The 20216-nt window shown below is 49.1% G+C and overlaps 1 protein-coding gene across 1 annotated transcript; it reads left to right on the plus strand.

Annotated features, from left to right (window-relative positions):
• Window positions 1-1608: 1608 nt before the first annotated feature.
• Window positions 1609-19741, plus strand: LOC137440451 (leucine-rich repeat-containing protein 34-like). The gene is given in 4 exon segments (XM_068136710.1): window positions 1609-1623; window positions 17178-17320; window positions 18863-19671; window positions 19674-19741. Coding segments are annotated over 4 exon segments (1035 nt in total).
• Window positions 19742-20216: the final 475 nt, after the last annotated feature.

Here is a 20216-nt window from a genome sequence, read left to right on the forward strand (position 1 = left end):
AGGATGCCATTGGCCCTCTTGGCTGCCTGGGCACACTGCTGGCTCATGTTCAGCCTACCATCGACCAGTACCCCCAGGTCCCTCTCTGCCTGGCTGCTCTCCAGGCACTCTGACCCCAGCCTGTAGCACTGCATGGGGTTGTTGTGATGTCTAAACCCACTCTGGAAACAAAACTCTGCTCTGCAGTTTTCTAGCGCTTGGCTCCCATAAGTCTCTGTGTGTGGGAGTTGAGCTGAGGCACCCCTCTGGAGAGCATTCTGCACACTCAGTCAGTTACAAACAGTAACCATCCATGGAGCATTTTATAAGCAACATGAAAACTGGGAAGAAAAAGAGATTTCAGAAGTTGCAGGGTGCCAGAGTAATTCTAGTGTGGCAAACTTGCTCCCTAAGATTGCTTTTAGTGTCTTTATAAGCCCAGGAATATCTTACTTATTTATTTATTACATGGTCATGGAGTCATTATTCTTCAGCACAGACTGAGTTTAGTGACGCCAACTTGCTCACTAAGGTTGCTTTTTTGTATCTTTATATGCCCAGGAATTTCTTATTTACTTATTTATTAATTGCATGGTCATGGAGTCTTCAGCATAGACTGATTTTAATGAGGCAAAGTTGCTCACCAAGGCTGGTGTTAGTGCCTTTCTATAACCAGGATCTGTGCCCAGGCATCCAGGAGGGCCAATGGCATCCTGGCCTGCATCAGGAACAGTGTGGCCAGCAGGAGCAGGGAGGTCATTCTGCCCCTGTACACTGCACTGGTTAGGCCACACCTCGAGTCCTGTGTCCAGTTCTGGGCCCCTCAGTTTGGGAAGGAGGTTGACTTGCTGGAAGGTGTCCAGAGAAGGGCAACGAAGTTGGTGAGGGGCTTGGAGCACAGCCCTATGAGGAGAGGCTGAGGGAGCTGGGGTTGCTTAGCCTGGAGAAGAGACTCAGGGGTGACCTTATTGCTGTCTACAACTACCTGAAGGGAGGTAGCTGTAGACAGGCAGAGGTTGGTCTCTTCTCCGAGGCAGCCAGTACCAGAACAAGAGGACACAGTCTCAGGCTGCACCAGGGGAGGCTTAGGTTGGATGTTAGGAGGAAGTTCTACACAGAGAGAGTGATTGCCCATTGGAATGTGCTGCCCAGGTAGGTGGTGGAGTCCCCATCCCTGGAGGTGTTTAGGAGGAGGCTGGATGGGGTGCTTGGTGCCATGGTTTAGTTGATTAGGTGGTGTTGGATTGGTTGATGGGTTGGACTTGATGATCTTGAAGGTCTCTTCCAACCTGGTCTATCCTATCCTATCCTATCCTATATTATCCTATCCTATCCTATCCTATCCTATCCTATCCTATCCTATCCTATCCTATCCTATCCTATCCTATCCTATCCTATCCTATTCTATTCTATTCTATTCTATTCTATTCTATTCTATTCTATTCTATTCTATTCTATTCTATTCTATTCTATTCTATTTATTTAAGTGACATGGCCATGAGTGGTCCTGCTGGATGCCCTTTGTGGTAACCAAGTTGATCTCTGCACAAGTCTCTGGAGCATGGCTTCCATGCTCAGGACTATCAGTCAGGCCGCCACTGACTGCTAGCAAAACAAACTTCCGTGGCGATGTCATCGTCACATGTGAGTCCAGCCCATGGCGTAGTTAGTTGGGCAAAGTCACTTGCTCTTGGAGGGGAGAGCATCTGACTAATGCCTCCCTCAAGGTGTGATTAGGCCACACCTTGAGTACTCTGTCCCTTAGTTTACTGGGCCACTCAGTTTAGGAAAGATGTTGAGATGCTGTAATGTGTCCAGAGGAGGGCAACAAAGCTGGGGAGGGGTCTGGAGCACAGCCCTGTGAGGAGAGGCTGAGGGAGCTGGGGTTGCTTAGCCTGGAGAGGAGGAGGCTCAGGGGAGACCTTCTTGCTCTCTCCAACTCCCTGAAGGGAGGTTGTAGACAGGTGAGGGTTGGTCTCTTCTCCCAGACAACCAGCACCAGAACAAGAGGACACAGTCTCAAGCTGTGTCAGGAGAGGTCTAGGCTGGATGTTAGGAAGAAGTTCTTCCCAGAAAGGGAGATTGTCCATTGGAATGTGCTGCCCAGGGAGGTGGTGGAGTCACCATCCCTGGAGGTGTTTAGGGAGAGCCTGGATGAGGCACTTGGTGCCATGGTTTAGTTGATTACATGGTGCTGGGTGATATGTTGGACTCGAAGGTCTTTTCCAACCTGGTCTATTCTATTCTATTCTATTCTATTCTATTCTATTCTATTCTATTCTATTCTATTCTATTCTATTCTATTCTATTCTATTCTCTCACAAGGATTTGATGAACTCGATGCGACCATACTGGATGTGACAAACTGGGTCATCAGGTCCAACCAGATATGGTGATCCTGGATGAGACTTAAGCCAAATGACGGTGTGTTGACACCTGATGGGGGAAAAGGAGCTGCCTTCTCCTACACTGGGAACTCCTGATGATTATAGATATCATGACACTGGCACATGCCGATGAACGCCACCCAATCGGGAACGCTGACTACCACCTGGCACTGACCAAACGGGTGGACAGGCCACCTTCATGTAACCTGGAAAGTAACCTGCCTTGGCATGCTCAAAAACTAGCCAGGGTTTATCACAGCATATCACAGTATCACCAAGGTTGGAAGAGACCTCAAAGATCATCAAGTCCAACCTGTCACCACAGACCTCATGACTAGACCATGGCACCAAGTGCCACATCCAATCCCTTCTTGAACACCTCCAGGGATGGTGACTCCACCACCTCCCTGGGCAGCACATCCCAATGGCTAACAACTCTCTCCATTAAGAACTTTCTCCTCACCTTGAGTGCGGTGATTATGCATTTATTCATTTAAATGACGTGGTGATGGAGTCCTTATTCCTCAGCACAGACTGATTTTAGAGCTGCAAACTTGCTCACCAAGGTTGGTTTTAGTGTCTTTATATGCCCAGGAATTACTTATCTACTTATTTATTTATTAATTCCATGGTGATGGAGTCTTTATTCTTTAGCACAGACTGATTTTAGTGCTGCAAGCAGGCTTATAGATCATAGTATATGTTAATTTCATAGTATTATTCAGGGTTGGAAGGGACCACAAGGATCATCTAGTTCCAACCCCCCTGCCATGGGCAGGGACACCCCACACTAGAACAGCCTGGCCAGAGCCTCAACCAGCCTGGGCTTAAAACACTTCCAGGGATGGGGCCTCAACCACCTCCCTGGACAACCCATTCCAGGGCTTCACCACTCTCATGGGGAAGAACTTCCTCCTCCCCTCCAGCCTGAATCTCCCCACCTCCAGCTTCATTCCATTCCCCCTAGTCCTATCACTACCTGAGATCCTGAGTAGTCCCTCCCCAGACTTCCTGTAGCCCCCTTCAGATACTGGAAGGCCACAATGAGGTCACCTGGAACCTTCTCTTCTGCAGACTGAACAGCCCCAACTCTCTCAGTCTGTCCTCACAGGAGAGGTGCTCCAGCCCTCTGCTCATCCTTGTGGCCCTTCTCTAGACACCTTCCAGCACCTCCAGATCCCCCTTGGTATAGGGGCTCCAGAACTGGAGGCAGTACTCCAGGTGGGGTCTCACCAGAGCTGAGTAGAGGGGGAGAATCACCTCCTGTGACCGTTTGAGGCTGTCCCCTTAAGAAAGGGAATATGGTGGTCAGATGTTTGTAAATGAAAGATGGATCTAAACTAATTTCATTGGTAGATTGGGAGGAAGCACCTTCTGAACTGGGAGTGCAGCAGAGTATCCTGGGCATTCCTGCACTTTTCTGATCAGTCTGTCTTCCCCCTCCTTCGGTGGCTTGCAGCTCACAGCGTTCTGGGCTCTCGGCCAGGCTTGACCTTGAAACTGATAAACTGCAAGGCCTGTATTAACTGCTGTCCAATTAACACATAACTGCTTTTAATTTTTTTCTCTTTTCTCTCTTTCTAACCCTCTCTGGGGAAAGGGGGAGAGAAGGGGGAGCAGAGGTGGGGAACCCCCTCAGCAGAGGGGGGAACTCTCATTTCTGTGCTACTTTGTTGTATATTTCTGTATATATTGTAAATACTGTAAATTCTGTATATATTTCCCTGCATTTTTCCCTAAGCTGCTTTGTAAATATACAGCACCCCCTCCTTTGCTAATTCAGCTGTGAGGTTTTTTTTTCCCTTCACTTTCCGGGGGGGAGGAGAAGGCCTGGCCTTTCCCTTCCGACCCTACGACATTTCTTTTCTTGGCTTGCCCAATGTGTGGCAGATAATTAGCTTAATTTATTACTTGATTGATTTAGTGTTTTCTAGCTGGATTAGCAAACATGAAGGTGTTGCGGTTTGTAGAGCGATTATTCTTTTCAATTTTTGGGGCTCTGGTTTACAGATATTGTTTGGGTTTGATTTTGGATTACCTGGGTAAATATTTGGTGTGGACAATTTATCTGTGGGTTATGTATAGAGTTAGATTATGGTATGGAAAATGCGTGGATTTCTTATGGCCAGTGAGATACAGAAATGTCACCTCCACCACTCTCCCAACTGAGATAAAGGGTTTTAAGATTCCGCTGGAGGAGAGAGTAACTTTAGGTGATGGCTGGGATCCAAAGGTGGTTTATGTGATGTGTATAAATCTGCTTCTGGTGATGGTGATTGCATATTTACTGTTTTCTTTGCGACGGGAGAGGAAGATGTCCAGGGCGTGCTTTGCTATTAAAACTAGATCAAAGAGGAAACAGCGTAGCTCTGGGTCAGTCCCAGAGACATCTAGTGATGAGGAGTGTGCAGAACCTGTGTCAGTTAAAAAGAGGGCTAAGAAGTTAATTGGAAAGGCTGCTCTAAATGACTTTGCTGCTGATTCTGGCAAGCTGCCAAGGGTGGTGGCTGGTATCAACATGGTGCCTACTCCTTCTCCTCCTCCTTCTTCTCCGTCGGCCATTAACGGAGCAACGTCATTTCCGCCCACTCTCTCGGTGGGACTGGAAGTCACTGCCCCAGCAGCTGATTTATCTCAGGGCCTGTCAGCTTCTATTAAGGTGGCTGTAAATTCAAACACAGCTTCAGTTAAGGTGGCTGTTTTAAAGACTAGGAGTGGAAAAACCAAAGATGATGGAGAAGAAGAGCTGGAGACTGATCCTGGTGACGGGCCCTCTACTCTAAGAAATCCTGCTGAGGAGGAAGAGAAGATTTGTTTTAAAGATCTAGCTAACCTAGTGAGAGCAAAGCAGGATAGAGATGCAGCTAGGATAGGAGCTGGCAAAGGTGGTTCTCAGCTTAAAGAGATCCTTGAGAAAATGGCAGGAGGATTATTAGGGAAACCAGTTGATGGTGAGGGACAAGAAGAAGATGACATAACTGACTGTTCGTCTCTGAGGGAGGAGCTAAGAAATGTCCATAAAGACTACACCAGGGCAGATAAGGAGCCAGTTCTAGCTTGGCTTAGTAGATGTTATGATACAGGTGCTCCAGCTCTAACAGTTGGAGACAAGTCAGCAGCTCAGTTAGGAACTCTGTCAAGGGATAATGGAATAGATAGACATCTAGGCAGGGCTCTCGGTAAGGTTAATCTGTGGATACACCTTTTAATGGCAGTTGCCCTGAGATACCCTTCCCAAGATGATCTTCCATGGAATCCTAAACCCTGGACTACCATAGATGAGGGAATTAAGCACTTGAGAGAATTTGCTGTTAGAGAGCTACTCTATGGTGAACATGAAACTCTGAATCCTGATGACATTCCTGCGGGTATTGGTCTTGCTAAAAAGATCATCAAACTTGCTCCTTCTAATTATGCAAACATTCTGGCAAGCAGAATTGTGTCAAGAAATTATGGTGGAGCTTCTCCTACGGTTGGCCAATTCAGTGATTAAATGAGACAATTGGAGGATAGCATGACACGTGGTTCTTTGGTTTCAGCCAATGAAACGCTGTCTGGAAAAATTGAGAGTTGCATGAAGGATCTGAAAGATTCCATATACCAATTGGCACAGAAGGATAATTCTAATTCTTCCTCCAGGTGGATACAAGTTTCATCTGTGAGGAATACACGTCCTCCAAGGAGGTCATTCCAAAACAGATCAAATCAAAACAGACCACCAAGGCAGTTACGTAGAACTATTTGGATAACTCTGCGTGATCAGTTTGGTGAGACCATGAACCGCTGGGATGGCCAACCAACTTCTAATCTTTTCAGGAGACTGAGGGAATTGCAAAGTGGCAGAACCCAAGGTAGCAATACCAGAAGGGTAGCTGTTACTTCTACAGTTCCCCAAAGCAACTCTAGTAGCTCCAACACCTCCCTTGCCCTGCTGGCCACACTTCTGATGCAGCCCAGGATCTGATTGGCTTTGTGGGCTGCAAGTGCTCACTGCTGGCTCCTGTTGAGCTTCTCCTCCACCAGCACCCCCAAGTCTCTCTCCTCAGGGCTGCTTTCCAGCCAGTCCATGCCCAGCCTGGACTTGTGCCTGGGATTGCCTTGACCCAGCTGCAGGACCCTGCCCTTGGTCTTATTGAAGCTCCTGAGGTTGGCTTGTGCCCACCTCTCCAGCCTGTCAAGGTCCCTCTGGATGGATCCCTTCCCTCCAGCTGTCTGCTGCACCACACAGCTTGGTGTCATCAGCAAACTTGCTGAGGGTGCACTCAATGCCACCTTCCATGGCACCCACAAAGATGTTGAACAAGCCTGGTCCCAGGACTGATCCCTGAGGGACTCCGCTTGTCACTGACCTCCACTGGGACATGGACCCATGGACAGCCACTCTTTGGGTGCGGCCATCAAGCCAGTTCCTTATCCATTGTAATGGGTTGGGGCAGACCCCCTCCCCACCACGCGCAGAAATAACGACTCAGACAAACGGATTGCAAAAGTGATGGAAAGTTTAAATAGAACAGTGAGTGTGTGCAGAGAGCTAGAAACACAGTGACAAGAGAGAGAGACCCAAAACAGACCCAGAGAGATCCCATTCCCACCTGAGGGTGCACCCAAACCCCCAGGGCTCCTCCTTCCCCCCCCCACTGCTAGGCTAGTCTCAGCTGGCCAGATCTGAGACTGCCCATCCCCCCGTGTCCTTGGGCCTAACCAGGCCCATGGCCAGGAGATCTCTTCCCCAGTTACCAGGTCGCGAGGAGGAAGGAAAGAGGAAGTGCCAGACCCTGCCGTGTGACTTATAGTGGTGCAAGGGATCATGGTAGGAAATAACCTAATTTCCTGTGTCCACCCACTGGGCTGGACTTCTGGACACAGGAAACACCCCTGTAGCAGAGGACACCCAGCCCAAACTACGACATCCATCTAGTGGTCACCCATCACACCCATGTGTCACCAGCCTGGAGACCAGGATGTGGTGCGGGACAGTGTCGAAGGCTTTGCTCAGGTCCAGGTAAACGACATCAGTTGCTCGCCCCTCAGCTATTGATGTTGTCACCTGCTCAGAGAAGGCCACCAGGTTGGTCAGGCAGGATTTGCCCTTGGCAAAGCCATGCTGACTGTTCCAAATCACCTCTTCACTATTCTTCTGAGCCAGTAGTGCCTCCAGGAGGATCTGCTCCATGATCTTTCCGGGCACAGAGGTGAGACTGACTGGCCTGGAGTTCCCTGGTTCCTCCTTCTTACCCTTTTTGAAGATGGGGGCAATGTTTCCCCTTTTCCAGTCTGTGGGGACTGCCCCAGACTGCCATGACTTTTGAAATATAATAGAGAGGGGTTTAGCAACCTCCTCTGCCAGTTCTCTCAGCACCCGTGGGTGTATCCTGTCGGGTCCCATGGACTTGAACACTTTCAGGTTCTTCAGGTGATCACCAACCTGATCTTCACTTACAATGGGCAGTTCTTCCTCCCCGTCCCTGGCTTTGACTTCCATAACATCAGGAGTGTGGCTAGAGGCCCTTGCAGTGAAGACTGAGGTTGCTTTTAGTATCTTTACATGCTCAGGAATTACTTATTTATTTATTTATTAATTCCATGGTGATGGAGTCTTTATTGCTCAGCACAGATTGATTTTAGTGATGCAAAGTTGCTCACCAAGGTTGGTTTTAGTGTCTTTATATAAGCAGGGAGACCTAATTGTGGCTTTCCAGTATCTGAAGGGGGCCTACAAGAAGGCTGGGGAGGGACTGCTCAGGATGTCAGGGAGTGATAGGACTAGGGGGAATGGAATGAAGCTGGAGGTGGGGAGATTCAGGCTGGAGGTGAGGAGGAAGTTCTTCCCCATGAGAGTGGTGAAGCCCTGGAATGGGTTGTCCAGGGAGGTGGTTGAGGCCCTGTCCCTGGAGGTGTTTAAGCCCAGGCTGGATGAGGCTCTGGGCAGGCTGATCTAGTGTGGGGTGTCCCTGCCCATGGCAGGGGGGTTGGAACTAGATGATCCTTGTGGTCCCTTCCAACCCTGACTGATACTGTGGTACTATGATAAATGACATGGTCATGGAATCTTCATTTTTCAGCACAGACTGATTTTAGTGTTGCAAGCTGGCTTCCTAAGGTTGGTTTTGTGTCTTTATATGCCCAGGAATTTCTTACTTATTTATTAATTACACGGTGATGGAGTCTTTGTTCCTCAGCACAGAATGAATGTAGTGATACAAATGTGCTCACCAAGGTTGGTGTTAGTGTCTTTATATAACCAGACTGAACAGCCCCAACTCTCTCAGTCTGTCTCCATAGCAGAGCAACTCCAGCCCTCTGCTCATCCTGTGGCCCTTCTCTGGACACCTTCCAGCACCTCCAGATCCTTCCTGTAATATGGGCTCCAGAAGTGGATGTGCTGATTATACCCAATCACCTCTTTGTTATTTTTCTGCCTCAGCAGTGCCTCCAGGAGGATCTCCTCCATGATCTTCCCAGGCACAGAGGTATTATTTGGCTTTTACTTCTTTGATGCCATGGAATTTATTCAACAGCTCCTCTCTACTTGTCTGTCATTGGAGCTGCTTTGCTTTCTTAGTGTGATTAGTTTTTTTGAGGATCTCTTTAGGTTCTATGCATGTATTTTTGAGAGAGGACTGGCAAGTCTATTCACCAGCCCTTCTGGCTTGCCAGGATTGTGTGGTGATGTGCAGAGACTTCTGGGCACAGGTGTGATAAGATCTGCTTCACTGCAACACATAACAGACTCAGCTGTGTGACACTGGGCAGCCAGCTTCCTCCTAGGAAGCATCCTCCCATCCTTCCCCTCCAGTGGGACTGTTTGAATTCAGTTAAAATAAGAGAGTTGCTTTCCTGAAGTTATTCTCACTTCTGGCAGTGGGAGAGCAGTTTCCCAAGGTGCCACACACAGCAGGGCAGCCCCAGGCATGTTTGGGATCATAGAATGGTCCAGGCTGGAAGGGACCTCCAAAGCTCATCCAGTCCAACCATCCCGCAGTCAGCAGGGACATCCCCAACTAGATCAGGTTGCCCAGGGCCTCACCCAGCCTTGCCTTCAATATCTCCAGGGAAAGAGCCTCAACTACCTTCCTGGGCATCCTGTTCCACTGTTCCACCACCCTCATACTAAAGCACCTGTTCCTAACATCCAATCTCAATCTGCTCTGCTCTAGTTTGAAGCCACTGCCCCTGGTCCTGTCCCTGCAGGCCTTTGCAAACAGTCTCTCTGCAGCCTTCCTGTAGCCCCCTTCAGGTACTGGCAGGCTGCTATTAGGTATTCCTAAGGTTGGAAGAGACCTCAAAGATCATCGAGTCCAACCTGTCACCACAGACCTCATGACTAGAGTAGAGAGGACACTACTGCCCACTGCAGGCTTGAACTCACGACCTTCCCATTAAGGGTCTGATGCGCTACCAACTGAGCCACCTGAGGGGGTCCTTAAAAAAAAAGGGCTCGCTCAGGTCTCCCCAGAGCCTCCTGTTCTCCAGGCTGAGCACCCCCAGCTCCCTCAGCCTGTCCTTGTAGCAGAGCTGCTCCAACCCCCTGATCATTTTTGTGTCCCTCCTCTGGACCCTCTCCATCAGGTCCATGTCCTTCTTATACTGAGGGCTCCAGATCTGCACACAGTAATGTTTTGTTCTGTGCTGCATTTGTCAGGAAGATATTAAATAATCAATGTCAAATTTGGCCTTTGTCTCTGGGGGTCAGTGAATGTAACCTGTTCCCCATAAATTCTGGGTTTATGAGGTGATATCTGTGCAGACCTTTGAACTCAGGCAGCCTCAGCTGGGAGGAACACTGAACTTTATGAGCATGTTTAGAGGCTGGTAAGGTTGTTTAGAGTCTGAAAAGTCTTCCCTCCATAAATCATGCAACTGCCTTACAAGAGAAAACTCTGTTTAGCTTTGGACAAACAAACCCCTCTTACAAACACATCTCCTCTATCTATTCCTCTATCTGTACCTCTGCTGCTAGGACAGGCTGAGGGAGCTGGGGGTGTTCACCCTGGAGAAGAGAAGGCTCCAGGGAGACCTAATAGCAGCCTGCCAGTACCTGAAGGGGGCTACAGGAAGGCTCCAGAGAGACTGTTTGCAAAGGCCTGCAGGGACAGGACCAGGGACAATGGCTTCAAACTAGAGCAGAGCAGATTGAGATTGGATGTGAGGAAGAAGTTCTTTACAATGAGGGTGGTGGAACACTGGAAGAGGTTGCCCAGGGAGGTGGTTGAGGCTCCTTCCCTGAAGGTATTGAAGGTGAGGCTGGATGAGGCCCTGGGCAACCTGATCTAGCTGGGGATGTCCCTGCTGACTGTGGGGAGGTCAGACTGGATGAGCTTTGGAGGTCCCTTCCATTCTGGATCATTCTATGGTTCTATGATTCTGTCCTACCGGAGAAAAATAACCAGTGCTCTCAGATACCTTGCTGTCTTTGCATTTTTCCTTGGGGAATGCATGCAGCTAAGTTTGTTACTGATGAGTTTTCAGTACTGGTCAGGCCACATCTTGAGTCCTGTGTCCAGTTCTGGGCTCCTCAGTTTAGGAAAGATGTTGAGATGCTGGAAGGTGTCCAGAGAAGGGCAACAAAGCTGGGGAGGGGTCTGGAGCACAGCCCTGTGAGGAGAGTTTCAACAATTGTCTCTAATTATTTATGGCCAGCCATGTTCACATGTGGGTATTTTGGGCTGGTTATGGGTATTTGGACTATTTCTGTTAAAGGAAGCAGAGCTTTGAATATTTTGTTCAGTTTTGGCCACCTCAACACAAGAGAGATGTGGAGGTGCTGGAGCCAGGGCAGAGGAGGGCAAGGAAGCTGGGAAGGGTCTGGAGAATAAATCTGATGAAGAGCAACTGAAGGAGCTGGGGATGGTTAGTGTGAAACAGAGGAGGCTGAGGGGAGACCTCATTGCTGTCTACAGCTGCCTGAAAGGACCTTGTGGAGAGGCTGATGCTGGTCTCTTCTCACAGGTGATTAGTGATAGAACAAGAGGGAATGGCCTCAAGCTGTGACTGGGTAGGTTTAGACTGGACATCAGGAAGAATTTTTCCCATCCAGAGTCGTCAGGGGTTGGAATGTGCTGCCCAGGGAGGTGGTGGAGTCCCCAAACCTGGCTGTGTTTCAAGGTGGTTTGGATGTGGTGCTTGGGGTGTTTAGGGGTGACCCTTGTAGAGCAGGGTTCATGGTTGGACTTGGTGATCCTGAGGGTCTGTTCCAAGCTGAATGTTTCTGTGATTATTGTATGCATTAGTTAATTAGAAAATTAAAGTGACACAAACCCTCTCAGCTCTCCCTCTCACCTCAAACCCAGCAGTGAAGTAGAAGGTAAATGAGATCCGATGGGACTGCTGTGCTATTCCCAAAGCCTTACCTAACCAAAGTCAGGTTACTCTTTCTTTACACAGTGGTTGGCAGCCAGATACATATTTAATGGGGTTCCATTATATCCTATAGATGCTGGCGCTGGGATACTTTCCCCCAGGGCATTCTCTGAACAAAAGAGGGGAGAAAATGACGACTCCACTTAGCACATGCACCCACAGCTCCATGATAAAAGGCAGCACTTCCCCATGCAACACCTGTTGTTGTAGTTGGGTTAATTACTTTTCATTGTCATCAACTGCCTGAAATATTCATCACGGTGCCTGTAATTTCCCAAATCTGAAAGCAACACCCATAAAACCCAGCAACTCTTTGACTCTAACCTTTCAGGTGTGGTGCTCTGGGGGTTCAGCTTTTATTTCTTTCCCCTGGTTTGGCTCTCTGGTGGGGTGTGGGTCTGAATTCTGCCCAGAAAATTCCATTGATTCACAACTTTCTTTAGCAAAAATTGATCTCTGGGACTATTCCTCCCCCTCTACTCTGCCCTGCTGAGACCTCACCTGGAATATTGCAGCCAGTTTTGGGCTCTCCAGTTCAAGAGGGACAGGGATCTGCTGCAGGGAGTCCAAGGGAGGGCTACAAGGATGATTTGGGGACTGGAGCACTGCCTGGTGAGGAGAGGCTGAGGGACCTGGGGCTTTTTAGTGTGGAGAAAACTTTGAGGGGATTTAATAAATGTTTATTAATATCTGAGGGCTGGGGGTCAGGAGGGAGGGGACAGCCTCTGCTCACTTGCTCCCTGGGATAGGACAAGGGACAATGGATACAAACTATAGCGCAGAAAGTTCCACATCAACATGAGGAGAAACTTCTTCACTGTGAGGGTTACAGGACAGGCTGCCCAGAGAGGTTGTGGAGTCTCCTTCTCTGGAGACTTTCAAGGCCCTGTCTGGATGTGTTCCTGTGTGACCTGTGCTGGATTGTATGGTCCAGCTCTGGCAGGGGGATTGGATTTGATGATCTCTTTGGGTGCCTTACAACCCCTGGCATCCTGTGAGCCTGTGATACACCAAAGCACTGTTGCTTAGAGCACTGTTTCTGCAGCATTATGGTTACTAAATGTACAATAACACAGATTAACATTCTTCATTCCATTTTCAATCTTCTCTCTCCTGTATTCTCCTACATTACATGATAGGTGAACTGTGGTGTGGCCCTGATAAATACTCACAGAATCATAGATTCATAGAATTGCCAGGGCTGGAAGGGACCTCAAGGATCAGCCAGTTCCAACCCCCCTGCCATGGCCAGGGACTCCTCACACTGCATCAGGCTGCCCAGGGCCACATCCAGCCTGGCCTTCAAAACCTGCAGGGATGAGGCTGCCACTACCTCCCTGGGCAACAAAGGGGACTATTTTCTCTGCCACATGAGCCATGATTTTACATAGTTTTAAATTATTTATTTTCATTTGAGAGAAGGTTAGCAGAAAGGAAGGAGGAGGAGGAATGGAGGAGCCCTGTGGCTGAGCGTCTGGAGTAGGTTTGGGCCAATCCGTCCTGCAAGCCACCTGGCTGTACCTAAGTCTGCTCCTGTTGTAGGTGAAGCAACATGTTGTTGTTGCTGTGCACAGAAGCAGGGATGGATCAAAGAGCACCCAGCATTTCTCACTTTTTTTCAGTCATAGAATCATAGAATCATAAAATTTTTAGGGGTGGAAGGGACCTCAAGGAACCATCTAGTTCCAACCCCCTTGCCTCACACTACAGCAGGTTGCTCACAGCCACATCCAGCCTGGCCTTCAAAACCTCCAGGGATGAGGCTGCCACCACCTCCCTGGGCAGTCTGTGCCAGTGTCTCACCACTTTGTGGAACAAAACCAGCCCTAATGTAAAAATGGCTATCCCCAAACTCAGTTTTTTATCACTTTCACTAAGTCATCACAAGGTGAGTGTCAAGTTACAACCTGAGAGAATCCTCAGCCATTGCACTCAGATTCTGATTGAGGGTTGTGACATCCTGGTGCTCAGCAAAGATTCTGCAGTGCAAGTAGGTGGTTTAGCTTCACAGTCTTTCTCCAAACCCCAATCCTTTTTCTTTGGAGAGCCCAAGATTGTTTATTCTTTCCATGTCAAGATGCCTTTCTTGTGTGCCTACAGGACTTTCATTAGCACAGAAAAAAATTCATTAGCTTTGCAAAGCTGTCAGAAGCAAATCAGCAAGCTCTGTTCTGCTTTCTAAAGCTTCCCCTTCTCATAGCTTTGAAGCATGGATGGCAGCTAGAACTCAGAAAGTATAAGCAAAAAGAGAAGGGACCACTGTGGACTTGGAAATAATCCACTTCCTAATGCCAGAAAATCCTCAGGGCTCCAAAGGAACCTGCGAGGTGAAATGGTCTTGGCCCTTCCAGAGAAGGGCCACAAGGATGAGCAGAGGGCTGGAGCACCTCTCCTGTGAGGACAGTCTTAGGGAGTTGGGGCTGTTCAGCCTGGAGAAGAGAAGGCTCCAAGGAGACCTTCTTGTGGCCTTCCATGATCTGAAGTGGGCTACAAGTAAGCCAGGGAGGGACTTTTGAGGGTGTCAGGGAGGGATAGGACTGGGAGGAATGGAACAAAACTAGATATGGGTAGATTGAGATTGGATGTTAGAAAGAAGTTGTTCCCCATGAGGGTGGTGAGAGACTGGCACAGGTTGCCCAGGGAGGTGGTGGCAGCCTCATGCCTGGAGGGTTTTTAAGGCCAGGTTGGATGTGGCTGTGAGCAACCTGCTGTAGTGTGAGGTGTCCCTGGCCATGGCAGGAGGGTTGGAACTGGCTGATCCCTGAGGTCCCTTCCAATCCTAACAATTCTATGAGTCTATGATTCTGTGTGTAAATTGTCATGGTACATGTAAATTATCTTGTAGTGTGTCTGACATGGTGCTCAGATAAATGTGGTACTTCTGCAGCAGTCAGCACCTGACATGTGAAGGAGTTGCATCTTTTCCACCTCATTGTCTTTGGAGAATTGTTCTCTTTGGCAGAGTCCTGTTTTCCACAGCATGGTTGAAACTAACTGATGCAAAAAAGCACCCTCAGGTGCTGCATGGTGTTTTTCTCACCTCTGATGCTTACTGCCCTTCTCCCAAACCATTTCAGTGTGCTAAACTGGCAGCCACACCATTCTCTCTTCTGATGTAGTTGTCTTTGAGCCTGGTGCACAGGAGAGGGCAGGATCTTTTGGCTGTGCAGGAGTAAACAGGAGGTGGGTGAGTTTTGGGTGCTAGGGAACTGTAGTGTGAATGGGTTCTGCTGAGTGAAGCCTGGTGGGTCTCAACTTCTAGATAGCTTTGCCTTGATGGATCTTGTAAAGTAAGATCATACAGAATCACAGAATGTTAGGGGCTAGAAGGGACCTCAAAAGCTCATCCAGTTCAACCCCTCTGCCAGAGCAGGAGCACCTAGAGCAGGTAACACAGAAACACAGCCAGGCAGGTTTTGAATATCTCCAGAGAGGGAGACTCCCCAATGCCCCTGGGCAGCCTCTTCCAGGGCTCTGTCACCCTCCTGTTTCCATGGCACTTCCTCTGCCTCAGCTTCCACCACTGCCCCTTGTGCTGGCTTTGGGCATCCCCCAGCAGAGCCTGGCTCCAGCCTCTGGGCACTCACCCTGCACAGCTTTCTCAACAGCAATGAGGTCACCTCTCAGGCTCCTCCTCTCCAAGCTACAGAGCCCTCAGCTCCCTCAGGCTGTCCTCATAAGGAAGATGTTCCACTCCCTTCATCATTTTTGTGGCTCTGTGCTGGACTCTCTCAAGCAGTTCCCTGAGGTCCTTCTTGAACTGAGGGACCCAGAATTGGACACAATATTCCAGATGCAGCCTCACCAGGGCAGAGTAGATGGGGAGAAGAACCTCTCTCAATCTACTAACCACAGCCCTTCTAATCCACCCCAGAATGGCCTTGGCCTTGGCCACAAGAGCACATTGCTGGCTCATTACTTTTTGTTTAACCTTTTTGGAATTTCTGGAAATTTCCTAATTTAAATTTTTTGGAAACTTTGGAAATTTCCTCATTGAAAACTCAGCCCACTTAGGTGAGTTCAAAACAAAAAAGGCTAAAAAACCCCAAACAACCAAACCTTGCCAACCCTTCAGGTGCTCTCTTGCACTTTTTCTGTCTCCCCTGCTTTTCAGCTGTAGGCCTCCAGCTTGTTTGCTTTGAGAACATAGAATAGAATAGAATAGAATAGAATAGAATAGAATAGAATAGAATAGAATAGAATAGAATAGAATAGAATAGAATAGAATTATCCATGTTGGAAAAGGCCTTCAAGATCATCGAGTCCAACCTATCAATCAACACCACCTAATCAACTAACCCATGGCACCAAGCACCCCATCAAGTCTCCTCCTGAACACCTCCAATGATGGTGACTCCACCACCTCCCCAGGCAGCCCATTCCAATGGGCAATCACTCTCTCTGTGTAGAACTTCTTCCTAACATCCAACCTAAACCTCCCCTGGTGCAGCCTGAGACTGTGTCCTCTTGTTCTGGTGCTGGCTGCCTGGGAGAAGAGACCAACCCCCACCTGGCTACAACCTCCCTTCAGGTAGTTGTAGAGATCAATAAGGTCACCCCTGAGCCTCCTCTTCTCCAGGCTAAGCAACCCCAGCTCCCTCAGTCTCTCATCATAGGGCTTGTGTTCCAAACCCCTCACCAGCTTTGTTGCCTTTCTCTGGACTAGTTCCAGCAAGTCAACCTCCTTCCTACACTGAGGGGCCCAGAACTGGACACAGGACTCAAGGTGTGGCCTAACCAGTGCAGTGTACAGGGGCACAATGACCTCCCTGCTCCTGCTGGCCACACTGTTCCTGATGCAGGCCAGGATGCCATTGGCCCTCCTGGCTGCCTGGGCACACTGCAGGCTCATGTTCAGTCTACCATCGACCAGTACCCCCAGGTCCCTCTCTGCCTGGCTGCTCTCAGCCACTCTGACCCCAGCCTGTAGCACTGCCTGGGGTTGTTGTGGCCAATGTGCAGAACCCGGCACTTGGATGTGTTCAATCTCCTGCCCTTGGACTCTGCCCAGCATGAGTTGTGTGTTTTTTCAAGCTCAGGTTAGAGGGGAGTGTGGCTATGGTTAGCTGGGGCTGTTCAAGCTTTCAAGCTCTGAGCAATTTAAAAGCGAGTCCTTGCCGTTGAGCTGTCCATCAAGGAGCTTGTTGTCTGCAGGCCTAATGTCATATCCCTCTGTAACAAGAGTTTGATTGACAGGGAAGTTTGTGTTGGCAGGAGCAAAGGTCAGCATTTTGCTGACAGCTGAACAATGGAAATGTTGCATCATCAGTCTGTTTTCTGGAGAGATTCACGCATCTCCATAAATGGAACATGCGCCGGCCAAATGCCGGCCCCGGGCCAAGCTGCCGCGCTAGGCTGAGCTTTGGAACGCCTGGCAAGAAAAAGTGCTCTCTGCTTTGTCCATCTACTTGAGGAGAAGGCTCAAAGTGCCTGTGAGGATGGCTTGTGCAGTGGATCACAGTGAAAATAGCTGGAAATAATTGTCTTGTGCCTGTGCAGAGAGTTACAGACGGTGATCTCCAAATTCTTGCCTCTGTCTTACATGATTCTGCGTTTGTCACAGGTTTGGGTCTTAGATGTAATGTATTGACTGATCCCCACAAGTCCATGGGACCAGATGGGATCCATCCTAGGGTCTGGCAGACGAGCTGGCCAAGCCACTATCCGTCATTTTCCAGCAGTCCTGGCTCACTGGAGAGGTCCCAGAGGACTGGAAGCTGCCAACGTGGTGTCCATCCACAAGCAGGGCCGGTTGGATGAGCCAGGGAATTATAGATCTGTCAGCCTGACCTCAGTGCCAGGCAAGATCATGGAACAGGTCATCTGAGTGCAATCACACAGCACTTACAGGATGGCCAAGGGATCAGGCCCAGCCAGCATGGATTTAGGAAGGGCAGGTCCTGCCTGACCAGCCTGATCTCCTTCTATGATCAGGTGACTGCCTGGTGGATGTGGGGCAGGCTGTGGATGTAGACTACCTGGACCTCAGCAAGGCCTTTGACACCGTCCCCCACAGCAAACTCCTGGCCAAGCTGTCAGCCCATGGCTTGGATGGGAGCATACTGTGATGGGTTAGGAACCGGCTGGAGGCTGAGCCCAGAGAGTGGTGGTGAATGGTGCCACAGCCAGCTGGCAGCCAGTCACTAGTGGTGTGCCCCAAGGATCAGTGCTGGGCCCTGTGCTCTTTAACATCTTTATTGATGATCTGGATGAGGGCATTGAGTCCATCATCAGTAAATTTGCTGACAACACTAAGCTGGGGGCAGGAGTTGATCTGCTGGAGGGTAGAGAGGCTCTGCAGAGGGACCTGGACAGGCTGGACAGATGGGCAGAGTCCAAGGGCAGGAGATTGAACACATCCAAGTGCCAGGTTCTGCACATTGGCCACAACAACCCCAGGCAGTGCTACAGGCTGGGGTCAGAGTGGCTGAGAGCAGCCAGGCAGAGAGGGACCTGGGGGTACTGGTCGATGGTAGACTGAACATGAGCCTGCAGTGTGCCCAGGCAGCCAAGAGGGCCAATGGCATCCTGGCCTGCATCAGGAACAGTGTGGCCAGCAGGAGCAGGGAGGTCATTCTGCCCCTGTACACTGCACTGGTTAGGCCACACCTCGAGTACTGTGTCCAGTTCTGGGCTCCTCAGTTTAGGAAGGAGGTTGAGTTGCTGGAAGGTGTCCAGAGAAGGGCAACAAAGTTGGTGAGGAGCTTGGAACACAGCCCTGTGAGGAGAGGCTGAGGGAGCTGGGGTTGCTTAGCCTGGAGAAGAGGAGACTCAGGGGTGACCTTATTGCTGTCTCCAACTCCCTGAAGGGAGGTTGTAGACATGCAGAGGTTGGTCTCTTCTCCCAGGCAAGCAGCACCAGAACAAGAGGACACAGTCTCAGGCTGCGCCAGGGGAGGTTTAGGTTGGATGTTAGGAAGAAGTTCTACACAGAGAGAGAGTGATTGCCCATTGGAATGGGCTGCCTCGGGAGGTGGTGGAGTCACCATCACTGGAGGTGTTCAGGAGGAGACTTGATGGGGTGCTTTGTGCCATGGGTTAGTTGTTTAGGTGGGTTGGATTGGTGGATGGGTTGGACATGATGATCTTGAAGGTCTCTTCCAACCTGGTCTATTCTATGTATTCTATTTATTCTGTGCCGGAGCAAAGCATGTGGCAGCATTCCTCCAGGAAAACTCCAATCTGTGCTACCTTAACCTCATGTTTAATGATATTGGCACAAGTGGAGCAGAGCTGATAGCAACAGAGGTCCATAGGAATGAAACTCTGAGGTATTTGAGTGTGGCTGGAAACAAAATAGGAAAGAAAGGTGGGATGTTCTTTGTTTCAATGCTGCAAATCAATTCAACCTTAGAGAAGCTGGATCTTGGAGACTGTGATGTGCAAGAGACTACAGTTCACACAGCTCTGACACTGAAAACCAATCCTTCTCTTGTGAAGCTACACTTGTGCAAGCATGAAATGAAAAACTTTGTTGTAGAGCGACTGTGTGAGGCACTGTATGAAAACTCCAGCCTGAGATACCTTGCTCTTGGCTGTAATAAAATCAGCCATAATGGTGTAAAGTTTCTGGGAGAACTGCTAAAACAGAACCAAACCCTAGATCTTGGTGCAAACAGAATAGAAGATGCTGTAGCCATCTACCTGAGTGAAGCCTTGGCTTGGTACAACAGGACTCTTCGAGCGTTGTCAGTGGCAAACAATGGTCTGAGTGGCAAAGGACTGGTGGCTCTTTCAGATGCCATGAAAACAAACAGGGAGCTTTCTTACATTTACATCTGGGGGAACAAACTGGATGGAGCCACCTGTGTGGCATTTGCACAACCGATTCAGACAGGCCGCCTGAAACCTAATTGTACAGATGTGGACCTGTAAGAGGTGGATGGGCACCTTCACCTCGCAGAGCTCGCCCACAGCCTTCAGAAGCATTACTACTGGGCACCAAGCTGGGGGAGGAGACAAAGAAAGATGCTAATGCCAGTCTGGCAGCTGCAGCTGTTACAGAGTACCTGTGAATGAGATAGTAGCTTGATGTGCTCTGTATGCCTCGGCTTTCCCTGTCTGGTTTTGAGTGAAATATTATCAGTATTGAACTTGCTGCATGTTTCTTCAGGGTCTTTAGTTGTCGTGGGATGGAAGGGGTAAGGCCAAGAAGCCTCCTCCCTTCCCCCTTTGTAAAGTAAAAGGGAAAAAAAAATTGAAGGGAAAAGAAAAAAACTCGCAAGCTGAATTAGCAAAGCAGTGGAGCTATATTTACAAAGCGATGTAGGGTTTGCAGGGAGATATTTACAAATTTACAATATCTACAATATATACAAAGATATACAACAGAGTAACACAGAAATGAGAGTAAACCCCTCTCGGCAGAGAGGGGGGTTCCCCACCTCCTCTTTCCCCTCTTTCCCCCCTTTCCCCAGATTAGGTTAGAAGAGAGAGAGAGCGAAAGAAAGAAGTTAAAAGCAGTTTTGTGTTAATTGGAAAGGAGTTAAT

This window comes from Melanerpes formicivorus, unplaced genomic scaffold (assembly GCF_026170545.1).
Source record: "Melanerpes formicivorus ecotype bairdi unplaced genomic scaffold, bMelFor1.0.p_v2 SCAF_4, whole genome shotgun sequence".
Taxonomy (NCBI): Eukaryota; Metazoa; Chordata; class Aves; order Piciformes; family Picidae; genus Melanerpes; species Melanerpes formicivorus.